General features: G+C 36.2%; 1 protein-coding gene across 4 annotated transcripts in view; it reads right to left on the reverse strand.

Annotated features, from left to right (window-relative positions):
* Positions 1 to 693: 693 nt before the first annotated feature.
* The window catches only part of kcnc2 (potassium channel, voltage gated Shaw related subfamily C, member 2), a 136,767-nt gene continuing 112,464 nt past the window's right edge, over positions 694 to 24,996 (reverse strand). For 2 of the 4 annotated variants that reach the window (XM_002939945.5, XM_031898927.1), the window contains 3 exons: positions 11,803 to 12,730; positions 10,775 to 10,930; positions 2,520 to 3,422 (listed from right to left, as the gene is read on the reverse strand). In XM_002939945.5, the coding sequence (XP_002939991.2) occupies positions 3,286 to 3,422; positions 10,775 to 10,930; positions 11,803 to 12,730 (1,221 nt within the window). In that variant the 3' untranslated portion in view covers positions 2,520 to 3,285. The other 2 variants (XM_018092254.2, XM_031898928.1) reach the window with 2 other exon arrangements.

Consider the following 24,996-nt stretch of genomic DNA (forward strand, 5'->3'; position numbering starts at 1 on the left):
GTTAAGATGTGCTGACAAAGCAATGCAAATAAATTAAAGCGAACAATCTATTCTTGCCACCGTTTCAATGATCATAGTAATAGTTAGATTTTTTACAGAATGAATGAGAAATATAAGAATGATTGTCAGAAAACAATTCTTGTTAGATCATTTATCTAAAAAATAGAAAAATCAGATATGTTGACAGGAAACATCTTAAAATGACACAGTACAGCTTCCAAATATGAATATAGTTTAGATTTTGGGACCTACCCTCTATTAACTGTGTTACTACTGTTGGGATATTGCCACCAGTAGAAAACATAATGGCAATGAGCTACAGCGCATTTGCTAACAGAATGGCATCCTACCATCAAAATACATTTTCTGTTGTCTGAAAGTAATTTGTATTCTTGAGTAAAATAGAACAGTGCTGCGGAATCAATCTATTATATTTAGATTGTATATATAATTTAGATGTATATATAAATATAAAATTTTGTTGTTGTGTTTGTTTAAATAAAACATTTGAAATGGAACCCTCAGTCCTGCGTGAGCGGTACCTCTCTCCAAGATTTTGTATACAACTATTTCTTCGGGACTGCACCCAGGCTTTGTAATTTGGACTACACGTGAGTACTGGCTTCCTCTGTATTTTGTAGATTGTATGTATATATATATATATATATATATATATATATATATATATATATATATATATTTAAATTTTAATTACAATAGTGCTGTAGTGCTTCATGGTGAATGAAGGATAATAAAAACACAGCACAAATCACAGGACAGTTGCAGATCCTCTATTTAAAAACATCATTCTGAAGTGACAATAACTGAATTAAAAAGAGTGGTGCACAATTAGAAAGCTAAGCAAATGCAGAGCAAATAAGAGCATGAGCGATTTCTAATGTTTTTTTCTCTTTCAAACGTATATATTCTCTATCTGGTTTCTGTGGACATATTAAATGGAGGAAAAACATGTAATGATCGCATCCTTAGATAACGTATACATTTTAATTAATGATTTACTGAATACATAGGATGTCATAGCTCCTCAATGGGACAAAGATCTCATACCTTTATGTTATCTTAGGTATCTAATAGGTGAGTACCAATTAGTATATAGGAGCTTGCTACTCATAGAAATCCACTGCAACAATAATAATACATTTGTGCTAACAGATCAGGTTAGAATAACATACACCTTGGATGTCCATTTTTATACAATCTACAGCACAATTTGGAGTACTGCAGGGACTATGAGTTAACCCCAAATATGTAGATTCTTTACACACAATGATAAACCCATACAATCAAATATGTCCCCATATAATTGAAACTGATGATACTCCATGCTTACATTTATTCACAACTAATTTACCAGCAAAAAACATTTTAAGTCATCATCTAGAAGCTCCAACGCATATCAGTTTGTCTGTCTCTGTTGATTTAGCCGGACTTCAGATCTCACTGCCATGAAGTAGTAGAGGCTCAGGATTCATTCACCAGTAGTAGCCTCTTTCCAGTATAGTCCTTGTTATGGCTAATTTCGATTGCCCCTTTGTCAGCAGTCACAAATCCATGATAAATTCCGCATAACACTGCATTTAATAACAGCAGCACCAAATATTACGTTAATTCCTTGCTAATTTTGTTGTCCTGATTATTTGCATTTATAATATATTAATATGTATTTCTACATATCTAAATATATTGAATCTATCATGCACCTCATGCTTTTGCCTTTAAGATACTTTAATACAGTTACATTAAAGAATGAAAAACATACATTTTTCGCTAAACTGTTAAGAGAGGAATAATTATCCGGGATTATTCAACAATCTCAAGGGTATTTTTTTTTTATTCATTTTTATGAGCCCATTTTATTCATTACCAGCCTAAAACATCCTATCTGCTTTTACACTGTATACAGTGAGATTCTTTACATGGAAGTGCTGATAGCCATGGGGAAAACTGCTTCTGCAGTTTGCACTAGATAATAATAAAGAAATATGTACCTTATAATTCAGTCCAGTACACCATCAATCAGACTCAAAGCACATTAAAGACAGCAAAAAACTGAAATAAAATAATGCAGCCAAAGTTTCTTTGCACGGGCACAGTGTTTAGGAAGAAGTGGATGAAACATTTTAACAACTGGTTACACAAACCAACATGAACACAAAAGACAAACATCATTAACTAAAAAAGAAAAGATAACCAACAAATGCTGATTTAAGATATATATATATGCAAAAATTGCTAGATGTTTAAGGCTGGTCAAAAGGTACTTTTGCCCTCTCAATTTGATTAAAAATGCAGTAATGTTTCTAAATCTTATAATTAGGCCTGTGAAAATGTTGAAGAACCCTGGTGTACGAAAAAGACCCGCTATCTTAGAAATTCAAGCCTGGATGGCATTTACCTTTTTCACATGTATTGTGCCTTCCCAAGCCATTATGAAAGAGATCTGGCCTCTGCTTGCGTGTAACCAGTAATGACAACCTCTTTGCAGTTATCTGTGTGCAAACAACCAAAGATATTCGCAACTCTATTACAAGATTTTTTTAGCACATTGTAAAATAATCAGTTCATCTAAAATTCAAACTGTGATCATGTAGAGAAAGAATAAAAAAGCAAACTACTGGCAGGACAACTGGTTAGCAAATGGTGGGATGCCAAGCGTATGTTCAGAGCTGTTTAACAGCCCCACAATTTTGCAACATTGCGTTGATATGATGTGTAGACGGAATGGCCCATGCAAATGGTCTGATTGGTTACACTGCAAGTGATAAAGACAGGATTCCAGTGGTCTTCAGAATGGATTAGAAGCTCACAAGAAATGAACCTTTCATTGGTGTGTTTATTATCATTTGGAAGCACATTGATATTGCTGTATTTCCCTGAAAATACATGTATTTATTGAGATTACAGGCCAGCAGATCAACTTTTGATTCTTTTTTTTATTGCCAGGGGGAAATGATAAGTCGGTAGAAATGTAGAAACACCTTAAGATACATTTTAAAAACTGGGATGAGGAAATCTCCAGCTCACAAAAATGTGTTTCTTAGCATTTACATTTAAAATAACACAGTAATAAAATTGTCTAGATGGAGGATGTTCAACCTGAGACACCAGCAGATGTTGATTTACAAGTTTCAGCATGGGATAAGAGCCTTAAGCTGGACATTTCTGTTCATGACAAAGGCTCCAGTTGTTATGAGATCTCTTTTTTCCATCATGAGGTAAAGAGTGCTTGAGAGAATTCTATTTAGTTGACTGATGTAATATCCACTATAATATAGATGGGATGGGAGATCGAGAGCGTCTTAGAGGACAAGGTGAGCTGTACGGTGATGTTACTGGAGACAGTCTTAGAGCATTGCCTGCCAGGCCAGCTATGTTGTTTAAACTTCTGGATTTCTCATATCCTTTTAAGAAACATTGCACAGACATCGGTGGAATTCAGCCAGAAAAAGACAAAGACAAACAGTAAGATGAAATGCAATCAATTGTGATTTGATCAAAAAGTCCTTTGCTGCAGATAATGAAAAGCTGACACAATTTATAGCATATTTAAGTCTCTCAGAGCACTTAATCCATATTATAGACATCAAATCAAATATCCTGTAATCAATAATCCAATCTTTAATTCATTATATTAGTAGCAATTTTGGGGGGTTTTGTTTGCTTTTCTTATTTTGTTTTGTTAAATATTTGAGAAAAAAATTGCATCAGCTGAAACAAAATGCCATGTCAAGCTGCATGAAGAAAAAAAATATATGATCAAAACACATTAAAGAATGAGACATCCATTATCTACCAATCTGTTGTTTTACTTCAGAAATGTTAAACTGTAAAAAGTGGACAATTGTTGGGATTGCAGAACAGGGATGTGCAAACTCCTAATCTCCAGTAACTGTATACCTACAATATATAAGGGGCATTTACTGATCCCTAGGGCACAAGTGATATAGCACTAAAGGGCCCCCTCAGTGCACTCATAAGAAGCACTTGTGTCCTGGGGAGTGCTACCCACTGCAACAAGTGCCAGATTAAATATCCAACTCTTGGACAAAGACCAACCCTGTTGTGGCCTGTGCCCTATGCTGCTCCTTCACTTGGGCATCTGAAAGCAGTGTAGTTTTCATGGGGGAAGCAGAGTGCAGAGGCCTGCAGCAATTTCTAAGTGCACAGTGCAACAAATGGCCAATAGCTGTAATAGCTTTCATGTATTATTCAAGTAAATATTCTACAATACATCTAAATATTGTATTATCTTATGTTCTCTACTAAGAATATGGTGTATCTTAGAAATGGAGTAGATAAAAACAAAAATATAGTATAAACCTCCTTTCATCTCTGTAGTAGAAATGTACTGTACCTGTATTAGTATTTTTCCGTTTCTGTTCTACTACAGCTAAGAGTGATAACATGTAGGCAACTGCCAAGTCCTGGCAAAAGTGTCAGCCTTTCTGGGCTACATAAACATGAAACCATTTAAATGGGGTGTTCACTAGTGATGAGCGTATTTTTTTACCAGGCATGGATTTGCAGCGAATTTCCGCATTTCGGCATTGGCGAAGTGTTTTGCGAAACTTCTGTGAAAATTCACGACGGAAAAATTTGGCGTGTGTAAAAATTTTTTGTCACACATCAAATTGGGCACGGTCGCGTCAAAATTGGGCATGGGCACGTCAAAATTGAGCGTGGTCACGACAAATTGGGTGCAGTCGCGTCAAAAAGCACGGCCAATAACAAAGAAAGATGTGGGCAACAAAAAAAACGTGCAACAAATGTGTTTCTCAAATTTTATGGCGAAGCAAAACGGGACAGATTCGCTCATCACTAGTGTTCACCTCAGACAAAAATCTTTATTACTTCAAATTGTTTTGAACCAGGATCAGCGCTTCTAAAACTCTCTCTCTTCTGCTCTCTCCTCTGCCTTTGGAAGGGATTGCCCAAACAGGAAAACTGAATTAGTTGCAGTGAATGCCATCCCTCTACTGCTTCACTTGCATTTCAATGATCCGATTGGCTTAATCTTGTCAGTCAATGGTATCAAACATATGCAAATAAAGCAGGAAAGGGAAGGCATGCACAGAACCAGTTCAGTGTGGAACTATTTTATTTGGCTTCCTTACCTGATTTGGAAAATCCCTTTCAGTTTTTAGTCTCAACTCTCCTTAATCAGCCACTGTCTCTAATTGTTATGCTCCATAGGTTTTCCTAAAGCCCTCCAGTGACATTGCAGTGTTTGAATGATGAACGTAAAAATATTACTATTGCAGATAAAGCTTTTCATGCCTGAAAAAAATGCAAACTAGAGCTAAAAATATAAGGTCAATACATTTAAACATGGAGAACTCAATGGCATTTGTATTTATTTGCATACGTTTCCATTATTTCAATACTTTTTCATACATTTGCATTTTTTATGACTTGCTTAGCTGGATGCTAGCCTGTACTGACTGAATTTGCAAAAAAAAAGTTTCCTTAGATCTGGCATATAGTGCTTGGAATTAAAGCATTGCTTTCTGAACAGACTATGATTGTGTTGCAATTTAGTAAGATTATGGTGAAATCACATATACCTAATTCAGTTCATTATTAATTGCAGTTTTTTTATGTCTGCTTTTTCAGAAATATGTTTTATTACATACAAACCATATTCTGCAGATGCAATTCTTAAAATAACCTTTACAGTTGAGGAGATGTAAAAAACATTTTTGCTTTCACAAAAATTAAAATTGTTCTCATTGCAAATATTTTTCCTATATATATTATTTGTATTACTTCCCCTTTGGTCTCATTTGACAATTATTTTCCTGATCTTGCCAAATTAGGCTGTGTTAACAAAATAAAAAATTGATTACTGCCCAAATTTGCACCCTTTACTTGAATGGATTACACAAGGTCTAAGGTAATGTAAAATAACGGAGTAAATTACAGCCTTAGCCTGGCATAATTATACACATTTACCAATACTATGGGCAGATTTATTTCCAAATTCAACTAAACCTGTTTTTTATTTACTAAAAAAAGTTGCAAGGAAAAGTCGCTGCTAGAAAAGTTGTAAAATACTTTTGAATTGTCTCTGCGAAAATCCTAAATGGTTGCTGTGACAATTCGAAAAATGTAAGTTTTCGGACAAAACCAAGCGAAATCTCTAAAGTTTTGAGGCAAAAGAAAGAACTTCAAGGAAAGGGAAGGGACCTTTTCCATTGACTTCTACATGAACTTGGCAAGTTTAACCTGGCGAATTGTTGAATTTGGATATTTAGCTGTTTAGACGCATCGTAAAAAGTTGGAAAATTTGCAGCGTTTTCTTTCTGCAACTTTTTGCACTAAAAATTCAATTTGAGTTCAAAAAATGGTTAGTAAATGGGCCCCTATGATTACCTCTTTGTAAAGACTATCCATGTAGAATGAGCTAGGGACTAGGAATGACAGGCCACAATAGGGTTAGAAATAGGGTTAGGAATAGGGATCAAGATTGGTTGTCATTTAGTGATTATCTGGGAGATAGTCAAATAATGGGGTCTTTTTATAATTTGGAACACAGCTCTTTAAGGCTGTGCTTTTTTCACTTCAAGCCCCCTTTGGTGAGGCATTTACTCATAAGATTACAGGTCTAGGATAATTTTGATTAGCCATTGTGTTAAAAATATCTAGAACAGCAAATAAGGGTTAGGTTTATCAAAATAAGAGATTGGAGCTCACCACAGAAAAATTTATCAATGAGTGATAAGCAAAATTTTTCGCCAGGCATGGCATTGTAACGGTCACTTAAAAAAAGTCACACACGTCCAAAAAATAACCGTGTTTTGCAAATTTTTCTGTAGTTTTGCAAATTTTTCGCTGAAGTGAAACAGGACCGATTCACTCATCACTACTTAATACCTTAAAATCTCACCAAAGCATTATTCATTTCAAGGGGATTTTTAGAAGCATATTTATCAGTGGGTGAAAGTTAGAACTCACTTAAAATAAACTTAAAATGCCATAGGAATTAATAGAACATGGGCGAGTTTTTATGTATTGAGCTCTAAACTCACATTTTAATAAATCTGGCCCTAAGAGACAGAAAGAACTAATACAATTAAAAAAATACAGAACATGACTGTACTGACAATGAAAGGCTTAGGGGCTGATTTACTAACCCACGAATTCGAATCCGAATTGGAAAAATTCCGATTGGAAAACGAACATTTTGCGACTTTTTCGTATTTTTTGCGATTTTTTTCGGCGCCTTTACGACTTTTCGGAAATTATCGCGACTTTTTCGTTACCAATACGATTTGCGCAAAAAAACACGAGTTTTTCGTAGCCATTCCGAAAGTTGCGATTTTTTCGTAGCGTTAAAACTTGCGCGAAAAGTTGCGCTTTTTTCGTAGCGTTAAAACTTAAAAAGCCCGATGTTTTGCACAAGTTTTAACACTACGAAAAAATCGCAACTTTTTGCGCAAGTTTTAACGCTACGAAAAAATCGCAACTTTCGGAATGGCTACGAAAAACTCGCGTTTTTCCGCAAAAATCGTATTGGTAACGAAAAAGTCGCGATAATTTTCCGAAAAAATCGCAAAATACCGATCATTACGAAAAAAACGCAATCGGACGCATTCGGCCCGTTCGTGAGTAAGTAAATGGGCCCCTTAGTATTAACAAAAATCTCCCATGTAATTTATGTGTTTCTTTCATCAAAATGCAGTCTTTCTACACAGCTTGCAAGTTTTTGCATTAAAAAGTAAAAAGTAAGTAAAGTAGTAGAGTAAAAGGTGATGAGGAAACTATTTTCCAAAAAGCTACAATATAAAATGTTACAATATAAATTTGAATATATATATATATATACACACACAAATAAACATTGCCCCCACTTTAATATGTATGTTTCTTAAGTTGCTTTGATGAATTTCACAAATAATTTGGTTCTAGCTGAAATATACGGAATAAAGCACTTTAAAGGGAAAATATACCAATCATTTTAACATCAGTTCATTCCCTCTGTTTTATATGGTAGGTGGAGCACAGATTCTCTGAAAAGCCGAGGGACTTCACAAAGAAACAGAACAAATTGAGGGAAGTGTTACATTACACTGTGAGCCAAAGGAGAGTGGGGAACTGATCTATATCATATATTCCTTTAAATCTTTAGAATAGTTACATATGGTGGTGGTGGGGGGGGTCTATGTAAGATAAACAAAAGAATTATGTTTGTTTTGGCAGTTTAGACGTTAGCTGGTGTGATTAATAAACATAAGCCTAGCTTAATAAGCTCATGCAAAAAGAGAAGGAAAATATATTCCCTTTAGGAAATAAGGATACTGGGTGTTTTTGGCCCCCAGGTTTAAGGTAGTGCCAAACTTCCAAGACCCTGCGTAATTAACCTATTTCATGTCCACACCACACTCAACAAAGGTCACTAGGAGGACCAGGTGCACCGCCATGAGCCTTCAGCTAGTGGAGCGGAGTCAACCTTATACAAATAATGTGGATGTTTTCGTGCACTGTTATATTGTGGTTTCTGTATCTTTTTACAGTATAAACTTGAGAGTCAGCATTTTATTTATGCATGTTAACTGCAATATTTCCTATCGCCATGGGGGTCAGGATGGAATTTTTTTCCTCTTGAGGCATAATTGGCACATGTTTCAGGCTGGGTTTTTTGCCTTTCTTTGGATTTAAACAGTGGATATATGATAATGTTCTTTAAGTTTTATTTGTCACAGCAGCAGTAGGACCTTGCCAGAGTACTGTACAGGAAATCTTAGCAGAGGGAGAAAGGAGCTTCTCTCCTGTGACTGCACGGTGGGTTGATAGATACAGATGCTACTACTGCTTGTGCTAGGTGACAGCCTGCTTGGATTTCCTATCATCGAGACACTGCAGATCCAGGACCGGCAAAAGGGCTGCTGAACTTCTCTCATGGTTGGTGATGCATGTTCTTGCTGGTAGTAGAGTTTGGGACATCCTTTCTGTAAGTAGAGGCAGCCTAATACTCTGTGGCAGATATAATGACATAGTGCTGATCTCAAATGTCAAATATGTAAGTAAAATTCAAGTCTTCAACAAGAAATGGCATAGTAGCGATCTCTTATGGAATTCTGGATTTGAATGTTGCCTTGGGATGAGGCTGGCAAGGTCCTATTTATTTGATAAAATGTGAATAAATGCTGTGGCCATTTTACCCCATCTCTGTCTCCTGGAGTTTTTATTAAAGTATGTAACAAGGGGTTCAGTGGGTTGGCTTAAGGCGAAATATCAATTGAGGAGTCCCCTTGGTACCAACAGCAGAGACATCCTTACATGTTTAGTAAACGTATTTATAGGCCTATGACTAAGTGTTAAGAAACACAAAATGCGTAAGGCTGTCTTTGCTACTGGTACCAATATACCTGGAAACCTGCATTGATTTTACTTTCTGCCTTGATGGACTGCGTATTGAGGCCTGCCTATTTGTATATGGTTGACTTAGCTTCCAAGACACACATAAACACACATATGTGTGTCTGTGTGTAAATATATATATATATATATGTGTGTGTGAGTGGGCTTGTGGGTGAGGGTGGGGGTGTGTGTATGCAAATATCATAAATAATTTTTCAATTCATAATATTTATATTGTGCATCATTGAACAATCTACAGTGCCATGAATGAAATCAGCTATGCAGGATATCCAACCTCGGTAGAACACAGTAAATTCTTGTAGCATTCTCAAATATATTTTAATTTGATACATTTTAAGACTGCCTATTTTGAAGGCTTAAATTACGCTAAACAGTATTATATTTACCTATTAAAAATCAAAATAATGAATGTGTGATCTTATAGGACAGTTGGACAAAACTTAAAACATGAAACAGTTATGAGAAGACCATTACAAAACAAAGCCATGCAGCTTGTCAGCAAACGTGTTGGAAAGAAATGAAAGAACACAAGAGCTAAACAATACATTGAACAGCATACAACCATTCATTAATTTTGGCAGTGTAAATATTTTAAGGCACATTTATGAAACTGTGTATGTGCAAAGTTGCAAAGGGCAAGCTGGTGAATGTTAGGATTTTCTAATACTTTTAGTAAATTTAGTTTGCTTGCTTTCATACTGTACATTTGTTTCCATCAGCCAGGTGTGTAAAAAAAGAAAAAAATATTTCTGCTGAAGAGATTACTGAATAAAACTTTTACATTGTTTTATTTATGGAAAATGTTCCTTTTATACCTAAAGAGTAAGCGCTGTACAGCCCCACCAAAAATGGGGGTGGAATTAGGAGTAAATCTGGTGATTTCCTTTAGTAATCAATTTATCAGAATGCTAAATGAAAATTCTTTCTTATAGGCAAAAAAAAAATTTTATTTAGAGTTTTTTTTGTGTTTTCCTATGTTTTATGTAAAATAAGAAAACAGCTTGTTTATAAAATGGATCTGTTAAATGCAAATACATGATCATGAATAAGCCCACTTCAATTATACAGTATATTAATAAAGTCATTTTAAATGAAGTGGAAAACTAAGCAGCCATTTGAGTGCCATAGTTTTTAACCCTCAAAGTGGCTGTTTGCTCCAGAAAAACGTTTCAGTATCATTGATTTGGTTGAATGCATGTATGTAATGTTATTTAAAGGTAATTTTATAAAATAATTATATACATTTTAGCTCACAGTTTGGCACAACTTTGTACAGTTTTTCACAGGTTGATAAACTGGACCTCTTTGACTGTACTATGTAAAATATAAACTACTAATTTTTTACATTATAGAAAGCTTAACATGTTCATACCTTTCCGTATCCCTCCATCTGTATTGCACGTATATTCACCTGTGGTCAACAGGAAACAAGTTCCGGTTCTTCTGTTTTTATCCCGGGTACTAGAACGCCTTATGGGATATCTTTCACCAGGGGAGAGTGGCTGGTCACTTCCTGAACTGTCTTCACCTGGTAACATTTAGAAAATTGGAATACAATAGGATCATTTACAACAGTTAGCAAAGTGCAATGTCAAGTATAATTGCCATGGTTTTTTCATAATGCAGTGTTTTTCCCACATTTCCAGTACTTGTCAGGAAAAACTGCACCTGAGACAACTGCGGCTGTGCACCTATTCTTTCAGTACAACTATGCTGTAGCAATTGACACAGTTCTCTGAGGGAACTCTGGAGCTACCATCTGGTGCAGAGGTGGCAGTAGTTACAGGGTTCCCCTGTGTCAGTAGGCACAACTGCACTTAATTGGGAACAGGAGGCAGCAAAGTTCTGATTGGCGCTGAGTGCAACTACACAGAAGTGCAAGGAGCAATCACAAGTAATTTTAATGAATAGGGATTTAGTTGAAACTGACTTGTCACCTGTTTAAAAGCATGCAGCTTTTTGGTTGCTATGAGTTACTGTATACTAGACAAAACTAGTGCCTGATATTACATATGGAAGCATATACAACAATCTTTGAATTTAAGTAATCATAATTAGTTCTGAAACTTTAGGTGAAAAGAAACATAAACCATAATGTATTTGTGACTTGTCAGGAAAGTGTTAATAGAAGTGATAAATATGAAACTGCTGAGGAGCCTTTAGGAATCTCCAGTCTGATAATAAATCTGCCCCTAAACATCAGAATAAAAAGCAATTACACCATTAAGGACATTAAAATTCACAAAGGACTTCCATAAAAAGAAATGAAGGAAACAAGAAGAGAAAATGTATACAGGTCACAGATTTCCTATATATTTGTTTCAGTAAGGAGCACAATTAACAGTTAGCAGATCTTGGTTAAGCATCAAGGAAATGTTGTATTTGATTCCACTACTGTACCTGACATATTGTGTTCCATCAGTCTGTTGTCTTTCCCAAGACATGTGTCTACCTGTGTGCTATTGCATCCCATGTTTAAATCCATCTTGCAAAAAGTAGGGGATCCAGTCTGAGGAGCATGAGGAATGTATTTCTTTCTTTTCCTAGGAAGCTTCTGTTTTGCCATAGCGAGTGAATAGTACATTCCAAAGTTGTTAACAATGACCGGAACAGGCATTGCTATTGTAAGTACACCAGCCAAAGCGCACAATGCACCTACCAACATCCCTGACCAAGTCTGAGGGTACATATCCCCATATCCCAGGGTAGTCATAGTTACCACAGCCCACCAGAATCCAATTGGAATGTTTTTGAACTGTGTATGTTTACTTGCTGAAGGATCACTTGGACTGGCACCTATTCTTTCAGCATAATAGATCATTGTGGCAAATATCAAGACTCCCAGAGCCAAAAAAATAATGAGAAGCAAAAATTCATTAGTGCTAGCTCGAAGTGTGTGCCCCAGCACTCTAAGTCCTACAAAATGGCGGGTCAGTTTGAAAATTCGAAGGATGCGAACAAATCTAACAACCCTGAGAAACCCTAGTACATCCTTAGCAGCTTTGGAGGAAAGCCCACTCAGTCCAACTTCCAAATAAAAGGGCAGAATTGCCACAAAATCTATTATATTTAGAAGATTTCTGATGAATTCAAGTTTGTCAGGGCAGAAAATGACACGTACTAAAAACTCAAATGTGAACCAAACCACGCATACTCCTTCCACATACGTCAAGGCTGGATCAGTTTCTATTTCAATCAATGAGATTAATTCTGTACCATTGTTTACAGTTTCCGTTTTGTTAATGATGGTATTAAATGCTTCATGAGTCTCCAAGCAAAAGGTTGTTATAGATACCAGAATGAAGAACAAGGAAGCAAAGGCGATGAACTGTTGAGGGGAAAAAAAGAGACGTTACTTCAAATTTATGCTATATAAAAAATAAAAAATGTTGTTAATTTAATGGAGAATTAGACCCTGAACAAGTTGAACAAGTTAAAGTTGTGTACAGGGGCTCCCCATCTTGTTTTTTTTTTTTTTAGAAGTGACACTCACATGTGACACTCGCATGCCCAGTGTGCTTTGAGCAGCTATTCAGTTGTTGAGAAGTTAAGCTTTGGGGTCCTATTGCTACAGGGATAATTATTACATTTTGATGGTAATTGCATTGCTTTCAGATCTGCCATTTACTAATAATCTGTATTAATTACTAATCAGCTTTATATTGTGACATTTATATTCTATATATACAGTATATTGTGCATCGGTCCCTAAGCTCAGTAAGTGACAGCAGCACAGAGCATGAGCAGGGAATCGGCAGAAATGAAGATGGGGAGCTACTGGGGCATCTTTGGGGGCACAGATCTTTCCTGTTAAAGGGCTGTGTTTGGCTTGGGCTGGTACAAATCAGAGACTAATTCACCACATGCTGAGGTTGGGTAAAACAAATTGAGATAATCCTTTATATCATACTAGCAACTGGTATTGTGCCACAAAGTTAATGCAGCATTTCAGTTTTCTTCTCTGTTATGACAGAGACTCAAATTATATATAAGTGCCACAGTAAAGTACTCAAACACACATGACAGAAAATAGACTTACTTCAAGTATTAGTACGCAAAGGCCTAGATATAGGAGTCATTATTTTATAAAAGCATGCTAAATATAACAATAAACAGTGTGTACATTGTGAAAGGTAATGCAGTAATATATTTCTGCTGTACATGTGAAATATATACAATCATATAAATAATGAATAGCCCAATCACATTTTTCATGCATTTGGAAAGAGAAAAAAACATTTGAAGTATATTTAAAGATTTTTTTAAATAAATTCTCCCATTTGAAATCTTGAAGACTTGCAATTTTCATTTTTAGTTCTTTAATATACATAATGGGCATATGGGCAGTGCATAAAGTGGGCTAAGAGAAGTAAACCAATAGAATGTGCCACAAAATCAACATACTGGCGACAAATAGACACTATTTGTATAACACATACTGTTGCAGACACAGGGCGCTCCTGTCATGAGGCAAGGTGAGAACTTGGACGGCAGCACCCACGAAGCAAGAAAGACACTCCTAGTGACTTTCAGAATCAAATTTCCAGTTATAAAGCCAGAAATTCATCTTTTGTAGTGCAATTAGTGCTATTGTGCTAGTGATGTGGACCACCCCCCTGGACCCCTCCGGTGCTGGAAAGATAAGCGTGGGGGGTGTGGGGGGGCAGCATCATTAAAGTTTCCTCAGGGTGGCACATGAGCAAAATTCACCCCTAGCAGTACAGTATAGGACAGTATAGTATAGTACAATTACACAGTGCTGGTAAGACAAACATATTGCTGGATGCCTCACTGTTTGTGTTACAAGAATAATGCTGCTTCTGAAACAGACATACTGTTAGAAACAATAACAATAAAAAGCTTCTATTATTATGCCTTTCAAGCAGTGTGTGGTGCCTTCCTGCATTTTGTCCAACACAGAGAAAGTAAAGGGCAGCATACAGGTATTATGAATTACACATCATGTGGGATAAGGCTGTAATTAAAACAAACATGCACTTTGTGGGAGAGACACAATGTATTTATGTAACAGACATTTAGACATCTGGTTGAAGGAATGGGAGTTTGCAACTACTAAATGCTGCTAACAAGACAAGTGTCCCCCATCCATCAATTAAAACAGCTAATTTTAAAGAAAATAAATAAGTATGGTGATAACATCCTGCACCACACTTTGTTGTGGGATTCTGTTTGTAAAAATAAGCAGCAGAATTGCTATCTGTTAAATTTCAAGTATTTTTTCTCTCCTCAGCAAGAAAAGTGTATTGCAGCACTCAAAAGAAGTGTAAGTAATTTAAAGAACCTATTTTATTTTTTGAACAGGAAAATCAACCATTACAGAGCAGGAAAGTGGGGACATGGTTTATGTACTAGCAAAATATTGGTCTATGGAATTAATTACAATTAATGCAGGGTTTCCGCATACACACAGATGGGGTTCAGAAGTCATTATTCAGTCTTAAAGCCAATGTTATGTTATGGGTATGTAGCCCTATTTTGGCTACTGCCAGACTTCTAACAGTCATTTAGTTGCGTGTGGCGCTACAGGAGCCCTGTGCCCCCGCTTATTTGGGGGAGCAGGTACACTTATGGTTGGTGTGCCTCCACCCAGAGTAGGGACAGATTGAACTGTAACACCCCTCCCTGGGAAATTTCTCTGGGTTAACCTGTGCAGTCCTCCAAACGTATGGACTCCCTGGAACTCCCAGAACCTTGCCCCCCTTGGGGTGAATGCTTACCAGGCAGTTGAGGATCCACTCTTTGAGGAGACTGGAAGTACTGATTAACCAAATAACTTCTTTATTGTAGAATCCCCAATAAAGTTGATATGCAGGTTCAGTCACCTTCCTCTTTACTTCTTTCAGTAGACCCTCTCACTCAGGAATACTCCCCGGTACTCCCGCCATAAGACCTTCTCTTAGGGCTCTCCCCGGTACTCACGCCAGAAGACCCTCTTGCTTAGGCAATCTCCTTTCTGTGGTCCCTAGCTACCACCTGAGCTGGTCACTTAATTGTACTTGAACTCCGGCCAGAAATGCCAGGAGGTCATAACCTCATTAATCTCTTCGGAGGGGCTTCAGACTGGCCTTTATAGGTACTCTGTCTAGTCTATCACTCCTAGAGGGATTATAACATATCTCTCTGAACTCTTTCTCTCAAGCCTGTAGCTAACCTCTTACAGAGGGGGCCCCAAGGGGATGACACACACCATGTGTAAGGTCTTAACCTTACACATGGTGTGTGTCATCCCTTTTTATATTGTAGCACACTGCCACCTAGTGGTTGCTGCTGAAACTCTCTTTTCACACACAAACAGCTAGGACCACCTTTAGGTGTCCATTTCCCACAAAGCCACCCTCTGGTGCCTGTCTAAAAGGTGAACCCAACCTAAGGGGCCCAATTCTTTGGGATCCCTACAGTTACCTCAGCATCAAATGAACTCATTAGGAAAAGGTTCCCTAGAGATGTGACATCATCCAGCCCAGTTACAGACTAGAGAAAAATCCGAATGACTGGGAGCCCCAGTGCACATCTTGGAGAAAGGGAGTGCCTGACTTTGGAGCCAAAAATCAGGGGTGAGTCCAGCAGGTTGTAAATGAGCCCAGAAAGATATAGAGACCAGATCCATGAGTGAGTAACTAGCACCTGTACTCTGCCTTGCATTGAGTTTCAGACCATAAGGAAAGAGGTCTACTAAGTTGCTGGTGACTGCTGTTACCTCTGTGTGAGTCTCCAAAGAAGAGGTACTTTGGGGCAGGTAGCGGTACCTGGGGAAACAAAAGAGCTCTTGGGGAAGGGACTTTGCCAGGACTGAACTGGGAAAGGGTATTTCCTCCAGGAGTGGAGTGTGGGACTGTGTCCTGGGAGAGACTGAGCCACCAGTTGGCTAAAACCACATGGGTTTCCCAAAGCAGGATTTTTTACTGATTTCATTTTACAGTTATTTCATTTTCAGCTTGTTATATAAAGTTAATCTTTATAACTGTGTGTGATTATTTTCCTAGTGGAATTCCCCTGAGGTGTGCTCCTCAGTGTCCTCTAGGTCAGGGTCGGACTGGGGGGTGCAGGGCCCACCTGGGCTCCCACCCCTGGGGCCCTGCAGGTGCCCCCGCCGGCCACATCCCTTAGAGTGTAACAATTTCAAAGTGAGTGTAACAATTTCTGCAGAGTGTGCCAAGAAAGGGTTACACAAGTTTCACCAAGACATTGGTCTGAAACAGCCTGATATTAAGCATTTCACTAGGCCTGTGGTGCCTAACTGTGGTTTAGTGACTTAACCTCATTTCTCTTTGAGGTCTTTTTAATCCAAAGGAGTCAAAAAAATGTCATCTTTGAATTTGTAAACTTCAAAAACCTAGAAGTAAGGGTATTTCAACATTTGCTGACTTGAATCATAGAACATAAAATTAAAGAACTGTGTTAAATGATTTTTAAGTAATATACTTATCTCATTTCTTTTTATTTCAATAAATCCTGTGTTCTATTTTGACACTGTAAGAAATGAATATGTTTTACCTTTATTGTACAATTTCCCAAGAGATAATATTTCTGGCATCTAAAAATACATTTGTATTGGGAAAAAAGAGATCAAATAACTATATAAAACACTTTATTGAAAGAATGGTATAATTATATTGTGGAAAAATAACACCTGCTATGATTAGTCAAAACACCAATTTAATGTAGAGAAACACTCCACTGTATGGTGCAGTTCTGCATAGTTGCTCCTGTGCAGAATATAAGTATTTTATGTAAAAATGTATATTAAGGCATTCAGGAAATCTACATGACACAATTCACAAGCTCTTATGCATCAATCTTTTTCTTTTTCATGCCTCTTTTATACACATGGCATAGCTTAGTACCAGTAATTTAGCTCTAGGGTAAAAATGGAAAAATAGCAATATCAGTATAAGTTCTGAATCAGAATCTCTTGTATACAGCCAAATAAAACACCAATCTGCTCTGAAGTCTCCAAGCAAACAAATTCTGTTTCTATAATATACAAGAGTCCTGAATTACTTGTTATATATATCCTTATAAATGATACTCTGCGATGTCACCAGTTATAATAGACAGTGATATTAAACGGTCAAGTGCTTTTACAAAGGTTACAGAACTTATATGTTTTAGTAGTGGGTACACAACCCTCTATATACTGTATAGTTCATGAGTTATGACATGTAATATCACTTAAAATATTCAAATACATTTTACTGGGGGGTATATTATCCTTATAATTTGCAGCCCCCCCCTCCATCCCACCCTCATTTTTAAATAAGAATAAATGTCCCCACCTTCTCCATAGAAAGACATCATCAGTAACTGTTCAGGTTTTTAACTTAAGTGCCCAATGTTGACTTTTTTTTTTTGCCACAGGCGACAATTTTAATGCGTCCGACATTTTTTTGATGCAGGCAACAATTTTTTACGAATCCATGCCTGGCAAATTATTTCGCCCATCATTACTCTTCACCAGCATTTCCTGACAGAAGAGCTGCTGCACCATGGTCTTCTTGCTGTTAGTAGAAGTCCTGGGAAACACCAGTGAAAGAGTGGGGTTTAGCTAAAAGTTATATATATTTCCTGAAATATATATCTTCTTCACAGTCCAGTTCAGTTTACATCCATCTTGTGAATAAAAACTTTCACTAACAAACAGGAAGACAAAACCCTATAAATAAAAAAATTGTTTTCTAGCTAATTCAAGAAAGTCCATACCTAACATTATGTTAATGAATGCACAGCGGTTTTGGGTATTAGGTGCAGCAGAAAGGTATAACAAGAACAAGAAAGAAAGTATATAGAAAAAAAGGTTTACTTGCTTTGCAGTCAAGAATAATGGTTACCTCCATGAAACAAAAACACAGCAGTACAAGTTACTATACAGCAAAATGTACAGATACTGTATGTGGTGGTTTATGGATACAGAGGGCACCACAGGGCAAAAACTCTAGTTACACTACTATTTTACTACCTGCTCTGTTAAGTAATCACTAACCTAATGTAGGGATGTTCAAACTGAATAAATTGAATTAAAAAAAATATGTAAATTAAGTAAGGTCCTCCATGGAAAGCCTTCATGATGTTGTCCAGTGCATGAATACTTGTGAAAAAAAATACTATACGAGGAGGATTGACTTTTACTTCTCCCCTTGTAGAGCTACGACCACAATCCCCAACATTCTACCATTAATAATCCCATCAAGCTGTCATCCTCAACATCAACTCAAGCAATCTGGATTGATAGAGAGAACTGAAGATCAACAAGGCTCCCAGAAAGAGTAACACAAGCGAGACAGATTCTATTAGTGCTAGAGTACTGTTTAAGATAGCAGGTCTTAGGTTTGCCTCCCTGAACAACTTGAAATCTATTTCCTTGCACTTTTCATTCTCTTAACTCTTCCACTGAATGTTTCAAATAATATATTTTGTCCTACCCTGTTTTCCATCAAATTATCTTTTCAATCCCTACAGTTTACACTGTCATATGCCTTTTATTCCACTTTATACCATGTTCTGCCTCTGCTTACTGTATTTATTTAGGCTCAGCTGTTGTACACATGCCAAACTTTGTTGTTTAGCTGCACATTTTGTGGTTTATAAACTATAGAGTTCTAACTATGGTACTTATTCTGTATAGCCTGAAATCCTTTTCATTTTTATGTACATACTTATATGGTCTTTAAAATACTACTATATATATAAATGTGATGCAAAGACTATTAAACAAAGTTTAGAGGCTGTCTGTAGGTATGTGGACTGTCAGTACAAACTAGTATTTCACACTTTCTCTGAATGATTATAATACTACCTGGTCCTTAATATTTGTGCTAATAAGGTAACACTCAGCTAAACTCCCTTTTTATACTGTTTTCTTTTTTTTCATTCTGTCTGTATTCATTCCTGGAAATTCCCTCCCTTGCCCTATTTAATTATCATACAATTGTTTAAACATTCTCAATTAACCCAAGAACAGAATTAAATGTTTACATTCAGCCAGGGTCATCTGATGCTAATGTACAGCTTGAATAGTAGAAACAATCCATGTTTGCTTTCAAATAAAGGGTTTTTTTAAGTATCTAATTCCACAAAATTCCTTTATGTCCAACTAATATATTAACAACTGAGAGTACAGAAAATGTTTAGCTTGCTTAACCATTAGATTTTAAAATCATATGATTTTAAAATTTCTTAAAGCTTGTAAAGAAACTTCTGAAAATTTCTTCAGGCTTGGCCTCTGAATGATTCTTATCTCTTGTGACAGATGCTGAGCCCTAGTGCTGCTAAGTCTAGCTCTGCATTATTTTTAGAAGGAAGCATACGTGTGTGTATATATATATATATATATATATATATACACACTGTAATTATAGTTAGTTAAAGGAACACTACACTGTAGTTCCAAGCAGCTCTACATTCACATATGCAATATGCAAAGAATTTGTGCAATTACAGAAATGGAAACAAAAATGCTCAAAGTAGCACACTTCATTATCCCCTTGTAGGTGAGAGCTAACAAGACCAACATTTGCAAATGCCCTTATTACAAGAATCTGTCATGCAGTCATTCCTCTTTGCCTGCATTGAACAAAAATACAACAAGCATATAAAGAAGATAACATATATGTCATATATGATTAAAAACAACCAAATGACTACTCACTGGAATCTTGCAAATCTGCACATAAACCTCCAGTAATGTAGTAAGCAGACAGACTCTAAAACATCCCTAGGTTAGGGTACTAACATCTGTTTTTCAAGAAGAACTTTATAATACATATTTTTTATGATTGTGTTAAAAATAGTGGCAATAAATATCACTGAACCTCATTAATAACAGATTCTGAAAGGGACTATCTGACTCCTGTAGGAGTTATAGATATCATGTTGTGGATTGTGAGCAGTCAACATGACTGTAACTATGGCCTTCTCCTTCTGCATGTTTTTGTTATCATTTTTCCATTTCAGGCAGTTGTTTTAATGGTGCTATTATTCTGAGAGGTGGTATGTGGTAATTTTAAATTCAGTGGCATCTAAAGGCTCACACAATCCCCTACATCTGCCAGCCCTGTATTCTGGGATATGGCAATTGTGGTATCCTTCAGTTATTCACTTCCTGGTTAGAATTTATAATATGATATATTCCATCTTTAGGGTGCCCTAAGGCAGAGTCTGCCAAAGGTTCTGCTTACAAAGAAATGTTGCATTGTTACATAGTTAAGTTGGGTTGAAAAAAGACCAAAGTTCAACCCCTCCAAACAAACCCCAATGCACATATATACACCTACCTGTACAGACCTATCTATACACGTCCATATATAAACTTTATTTTTACTGGAGACCATAGGATCACGATAGCATTGAATATTTTGCTTGTTTTAGAAAGTATCCAAGCCATTCTTAAAGGCATTAAAAGAATCTGCCATCACAACATTATTCGGAAGGGCATTCCCCAACCTCACTGCCTCACTACCCTGGAGGACTGAGTAAAACAATTCCCCTGGTACCTCTAAACATGGAGTGAGGTTCACAAATTACAGTTGTGCAAAGGAATGCATTCTATGACAGTACTGCAAGAATTTGTAGCCTCGGGCCCAAAAATGTAGAGGAAGCCATGATTTTGTCTCATCCTGTCTGTTCAAGGAAAACTGTATATTAAAATAATAACCACTATATATGAGTGTATTTTTATTCCAGGAATATTAATACACAGAAGGCCAAAGCTTTCCCAAATGAAAGCCAAGGCTCCAAGCTTTCATCAAAGTAGTTACAAAATATTGAGCATTTTGGCTAGCAAAAGATATGCTGCCCTTTCTTTCTAGAGAGGGGAAATACTATTTAACATACTTTTTGTATAAATAGTGTTTACAAATTGCAGTTAATTACTGTTCTGTACCTTTTGGATTCATGAATAGAAACTAATTTGTAGCCATTTAACTCCCACACAGACTGTACATCATAGCATATTCTTCACTTCTCAAACCTAGTATGGTTGTCACCAAATGAAAGGGTGTCTGACCCAAATATTATGCATCATATTTACATTGGGATTAAATGCCACAGTTCTGTACTTGCAGTAGCTCCAGAAGTTGAGACTTAGGTCCACTTCCCTATCCATTGAATAATGTGATTCTGTGTGTCCAGGCCAATTTATAATGCTAAGCAACAAGTACTACTATTTCAGTGCTTGTGATTAAACATTGTTATACAGAGTACTGTGTGCATTATTTTCGATAAAGAAAGTACTTAATGTTTCATTGTCTCTACTTGTCTAATGTGTATCTTATTGTCTCCACTTGTATCTCAGTAGTCTGAAGCACTTCAATTTCAGGCAATTACTTCATTATTCATACTCATACCAATAATTATATTGTTTATATGAGACTCACTGACTTGTGCTGTTCTCCTTTTGTTTCTGTGCTACCACATCTACCTTGACTGACTTCTAAATATACTTTAATTATGCTTACTCTTTTTACACTCTGTGGCATATTTATCAAATATCAAACTGTGGAATCCTAAAGGATTTGCTGGAGTTCAATATCTTCTCAATTTCTAAACACTTTCTAGATTTTCAGGAAATGTTCTTGACATTATAGAAAAGGTTTTTATGAAGAAGAAGATGCCTGAAGAAGAAGATGTCTGTCAGAATGTATTTGTGTATGGGATGTGAGTGCAGCAGCAGTGCTGGACTCTAACACCCCAGAGTCACTTATTTCCACTAATACAAACAGTTGGTAAGGCACAACAGTGTTACACTATTTTCACAATTTTTTTATGGTTTAATTTTCCAAAAGTGAAAGCAGAGCCTAGAGCAATAAATATATTACGACCTTCAGAGGCAATCTTAATGAATTTACTGAGGACAAACAAAAAACCATATACTGCAAAATGCATATTTGCATTGTCCTACAGCTTTCCAGTGAGAAGGTATAAATAAATAAAAATGCACAGAAGGCAGTTAAATAGAATTGGCTACTAATATACAGTTGAATATTACAAATATTCTTGTCATCATTTAAAATAAATATTTTTATCTTCACTACATTATTTTATGAGTATGGAAGGAAGGGAAATTGTTCTTGTCACTCAGTGCGCCCCAACCTTCAGCAAAAGACTGATGCAATTAAAATATGTTGCCTGTGAGAGTGCCCCATGGTTTGTCTCAGTGATTGATCAAATCTGTCCTTTTTCAACAGAAACTACACTTTTAAATACAAAGAAAACAATGACATGATGATAATAATAATAATAATACAATGCTGTATATTTGCAGAGTGATTCTAAATAAAGTACGATGTAGACATATTTCTTAAATCTCATAGCTAACTGATGGCTAATGCTGCAAAGGGAAGAATGTAATAAAAGTCATAAATAGAAAACGAAATTAGCACATAAGCATAAAAATCTGCATTTCGCATTGTATTATTCTTTATTAGACTGCATTGCAATTTTAATTGTGCAATGCAAACTTTTTAAGGTATGTTTGAAGTAGGCGAAATCTTTTGGAGCAAACATAAATACTTCATTTAAAGGTTTTATTACATACACTGATCACTGGCGCAAACTGTCAGAAGTGGTCGCTAAACCAGAGGCTGGATGCGGCCATACTCAAGAGCACCATAGATTTCTTTATATGACATTTTTATTTTAATATAATCTAGCCCTCCTTGTGAAATGTGAGAAACAATTGGTCAAATGTATGTAAAAAATGTAAAAGCACTGCTGTATTAATATATTGCAAATCTACGCTAATTATGCTGTGCCAATGAAGCAGGGATCGGTGCTCTAAAGGTAATTTATGAGATTATTAATTGGGGCAATTTAGTAGGTATCAGTATTTTTTCCAAGTAGCAAAGAAAAAAGTTTGAAGTCTTTTTTTTGCTGCAATAAACCAATCCAAATTAACGTATGTATGTATATCTTTATTTATAAAGCGCTACTTATGTACGCAGCGCTGTACAGTAGATTAATAATAATAATAATTAATAATAAATAAATAATTAATAATAATTTTCATGGAGATGTAAGCTTAGTGGGGTCATGAATAGTCAGGAAACTGTTTAGTAAATTACTAAACAATCTTAGAAAAAACTGCCAAGCTCAGCAAAAGTACATATACATTAATTTAGTCAGATTCCATTGTTATTTGTACTAGATCTGACCTTTATATTATGCTTTGTGTTTTTATACATGTGACTGGGTATATGGTTTTGATGTACTTAAAGCATGCTTACCTGAATGCCTTGAGAATCATTTAGATAATGTGCAGATTTAATAATCTTACGACCTTCACTTCTGGATTCAGATCCAGTTCTAAAAGGAACACTGGGCTCTGCAGATTCATCTTCTTACATGGACCAAAGTCATGTCCTTTATAGGAGGTTTTTAACTTTCTATTTATATCCTTTACTGATTATTACTGTCTTCTACACTGACAGTGACCCTTACAGACTGAACCTAACTCTAGAGTAAATCAATGACAGCAATAAATGACGGGCTATTCAGAGACAGACAGCTGACACTGTGTCATTGTACTGCAAGCTTTTTGCATTCAGGATGGCTGGTCCTTCAGTGAAATATTCATTAATGCATTACAGATTTTTTGATTAGTAACATATCTAAAGAATTACACGAAAAATTCCTTGATTTTACCATCTTATGATGAAAGACATTGGGGCCGATTCGTTAAGGGCGATAATGCTTATCGCATGCTTTTTTGCGTTAAAAAGCATGCGATAATTAAGTCTTTATTCATCAAAGTCATTTTGCATGCGTTATTTACCTCGCATTGCGTTAATTAGCGAATAGAAATAATACTAACGCATGATTCACAAACACATATGAAGCGTTAAACGCGCGAAATATCGCATTAGCCTGTGTGAATATTAACCCCTACTTGGGGCAGGCGGTACTTATAGAAAATTGGACTTTGCAGTAGGATTTTTTCAAGTATTGTGTTGGCCCTAGAGTGATGCAGCCTCCTGTTTTCAGGGAAATGGTAATTTTCAGAACAGTAGTTTGCCGAAAGTAATGGTTACGTGTGTAAAATTGTGCGCTAATATAGCACGCGGCGAAATATAGCTCATACATTGGGATTCCTTTTAGTGAATCGAGCGTTAAGTCGCAAAAAATAAGAAGCGATAAAATTTTTATCGCATGCTATAAATAGCGCTCGTTTTATCCAGGGCTGTGGAGTCGGTAGATAAATTCTCCGACTCTAACTCCTCAGTTTCTGATACTTCCGACTCCAACTCCACGACTCCGACTCCTCTGTTTTTAATATGCCAATGTATTTTATACATTCATTGAAGGAAAGGAAGGAGACATACATGTCATTTAACCACAGAACTACTGGCTAGGAAGCCAACACTCTACTGTATTGCCCAATTAAAGCAAAAGACAAACACAATGAAAACAACAAGGTTTTGTTTATTTTTTATTTTTTTTTTAAACAAGTGGCTGGATAGTAATAGCTGGCATAATAATCAGGTAGTTTTAAGTTAAAACTACCGAAGAATGTGGTTTGTTTTGAACTGGTAAAGTTGCTGTTCCTGATTATTATGCCAGCTATTACTATCCAGCCACTTG

This window comes from Xenopus tropicalis, chromosome 3 (genome assembly GCF_000004195.4).
Source record: "Xenopus tropicalis strain Nigerian chromosome 3, UCB_Xtro_10.0, whole genome shotgun sequence".
In the NCBI taxonomy this organism is placed as follows: domain Eukaryota; kingdom Metazoa; phylum Chordata; class Amphibia; order Anura; family Pipidae; genus Xenopus; species Xenopus tropicalis.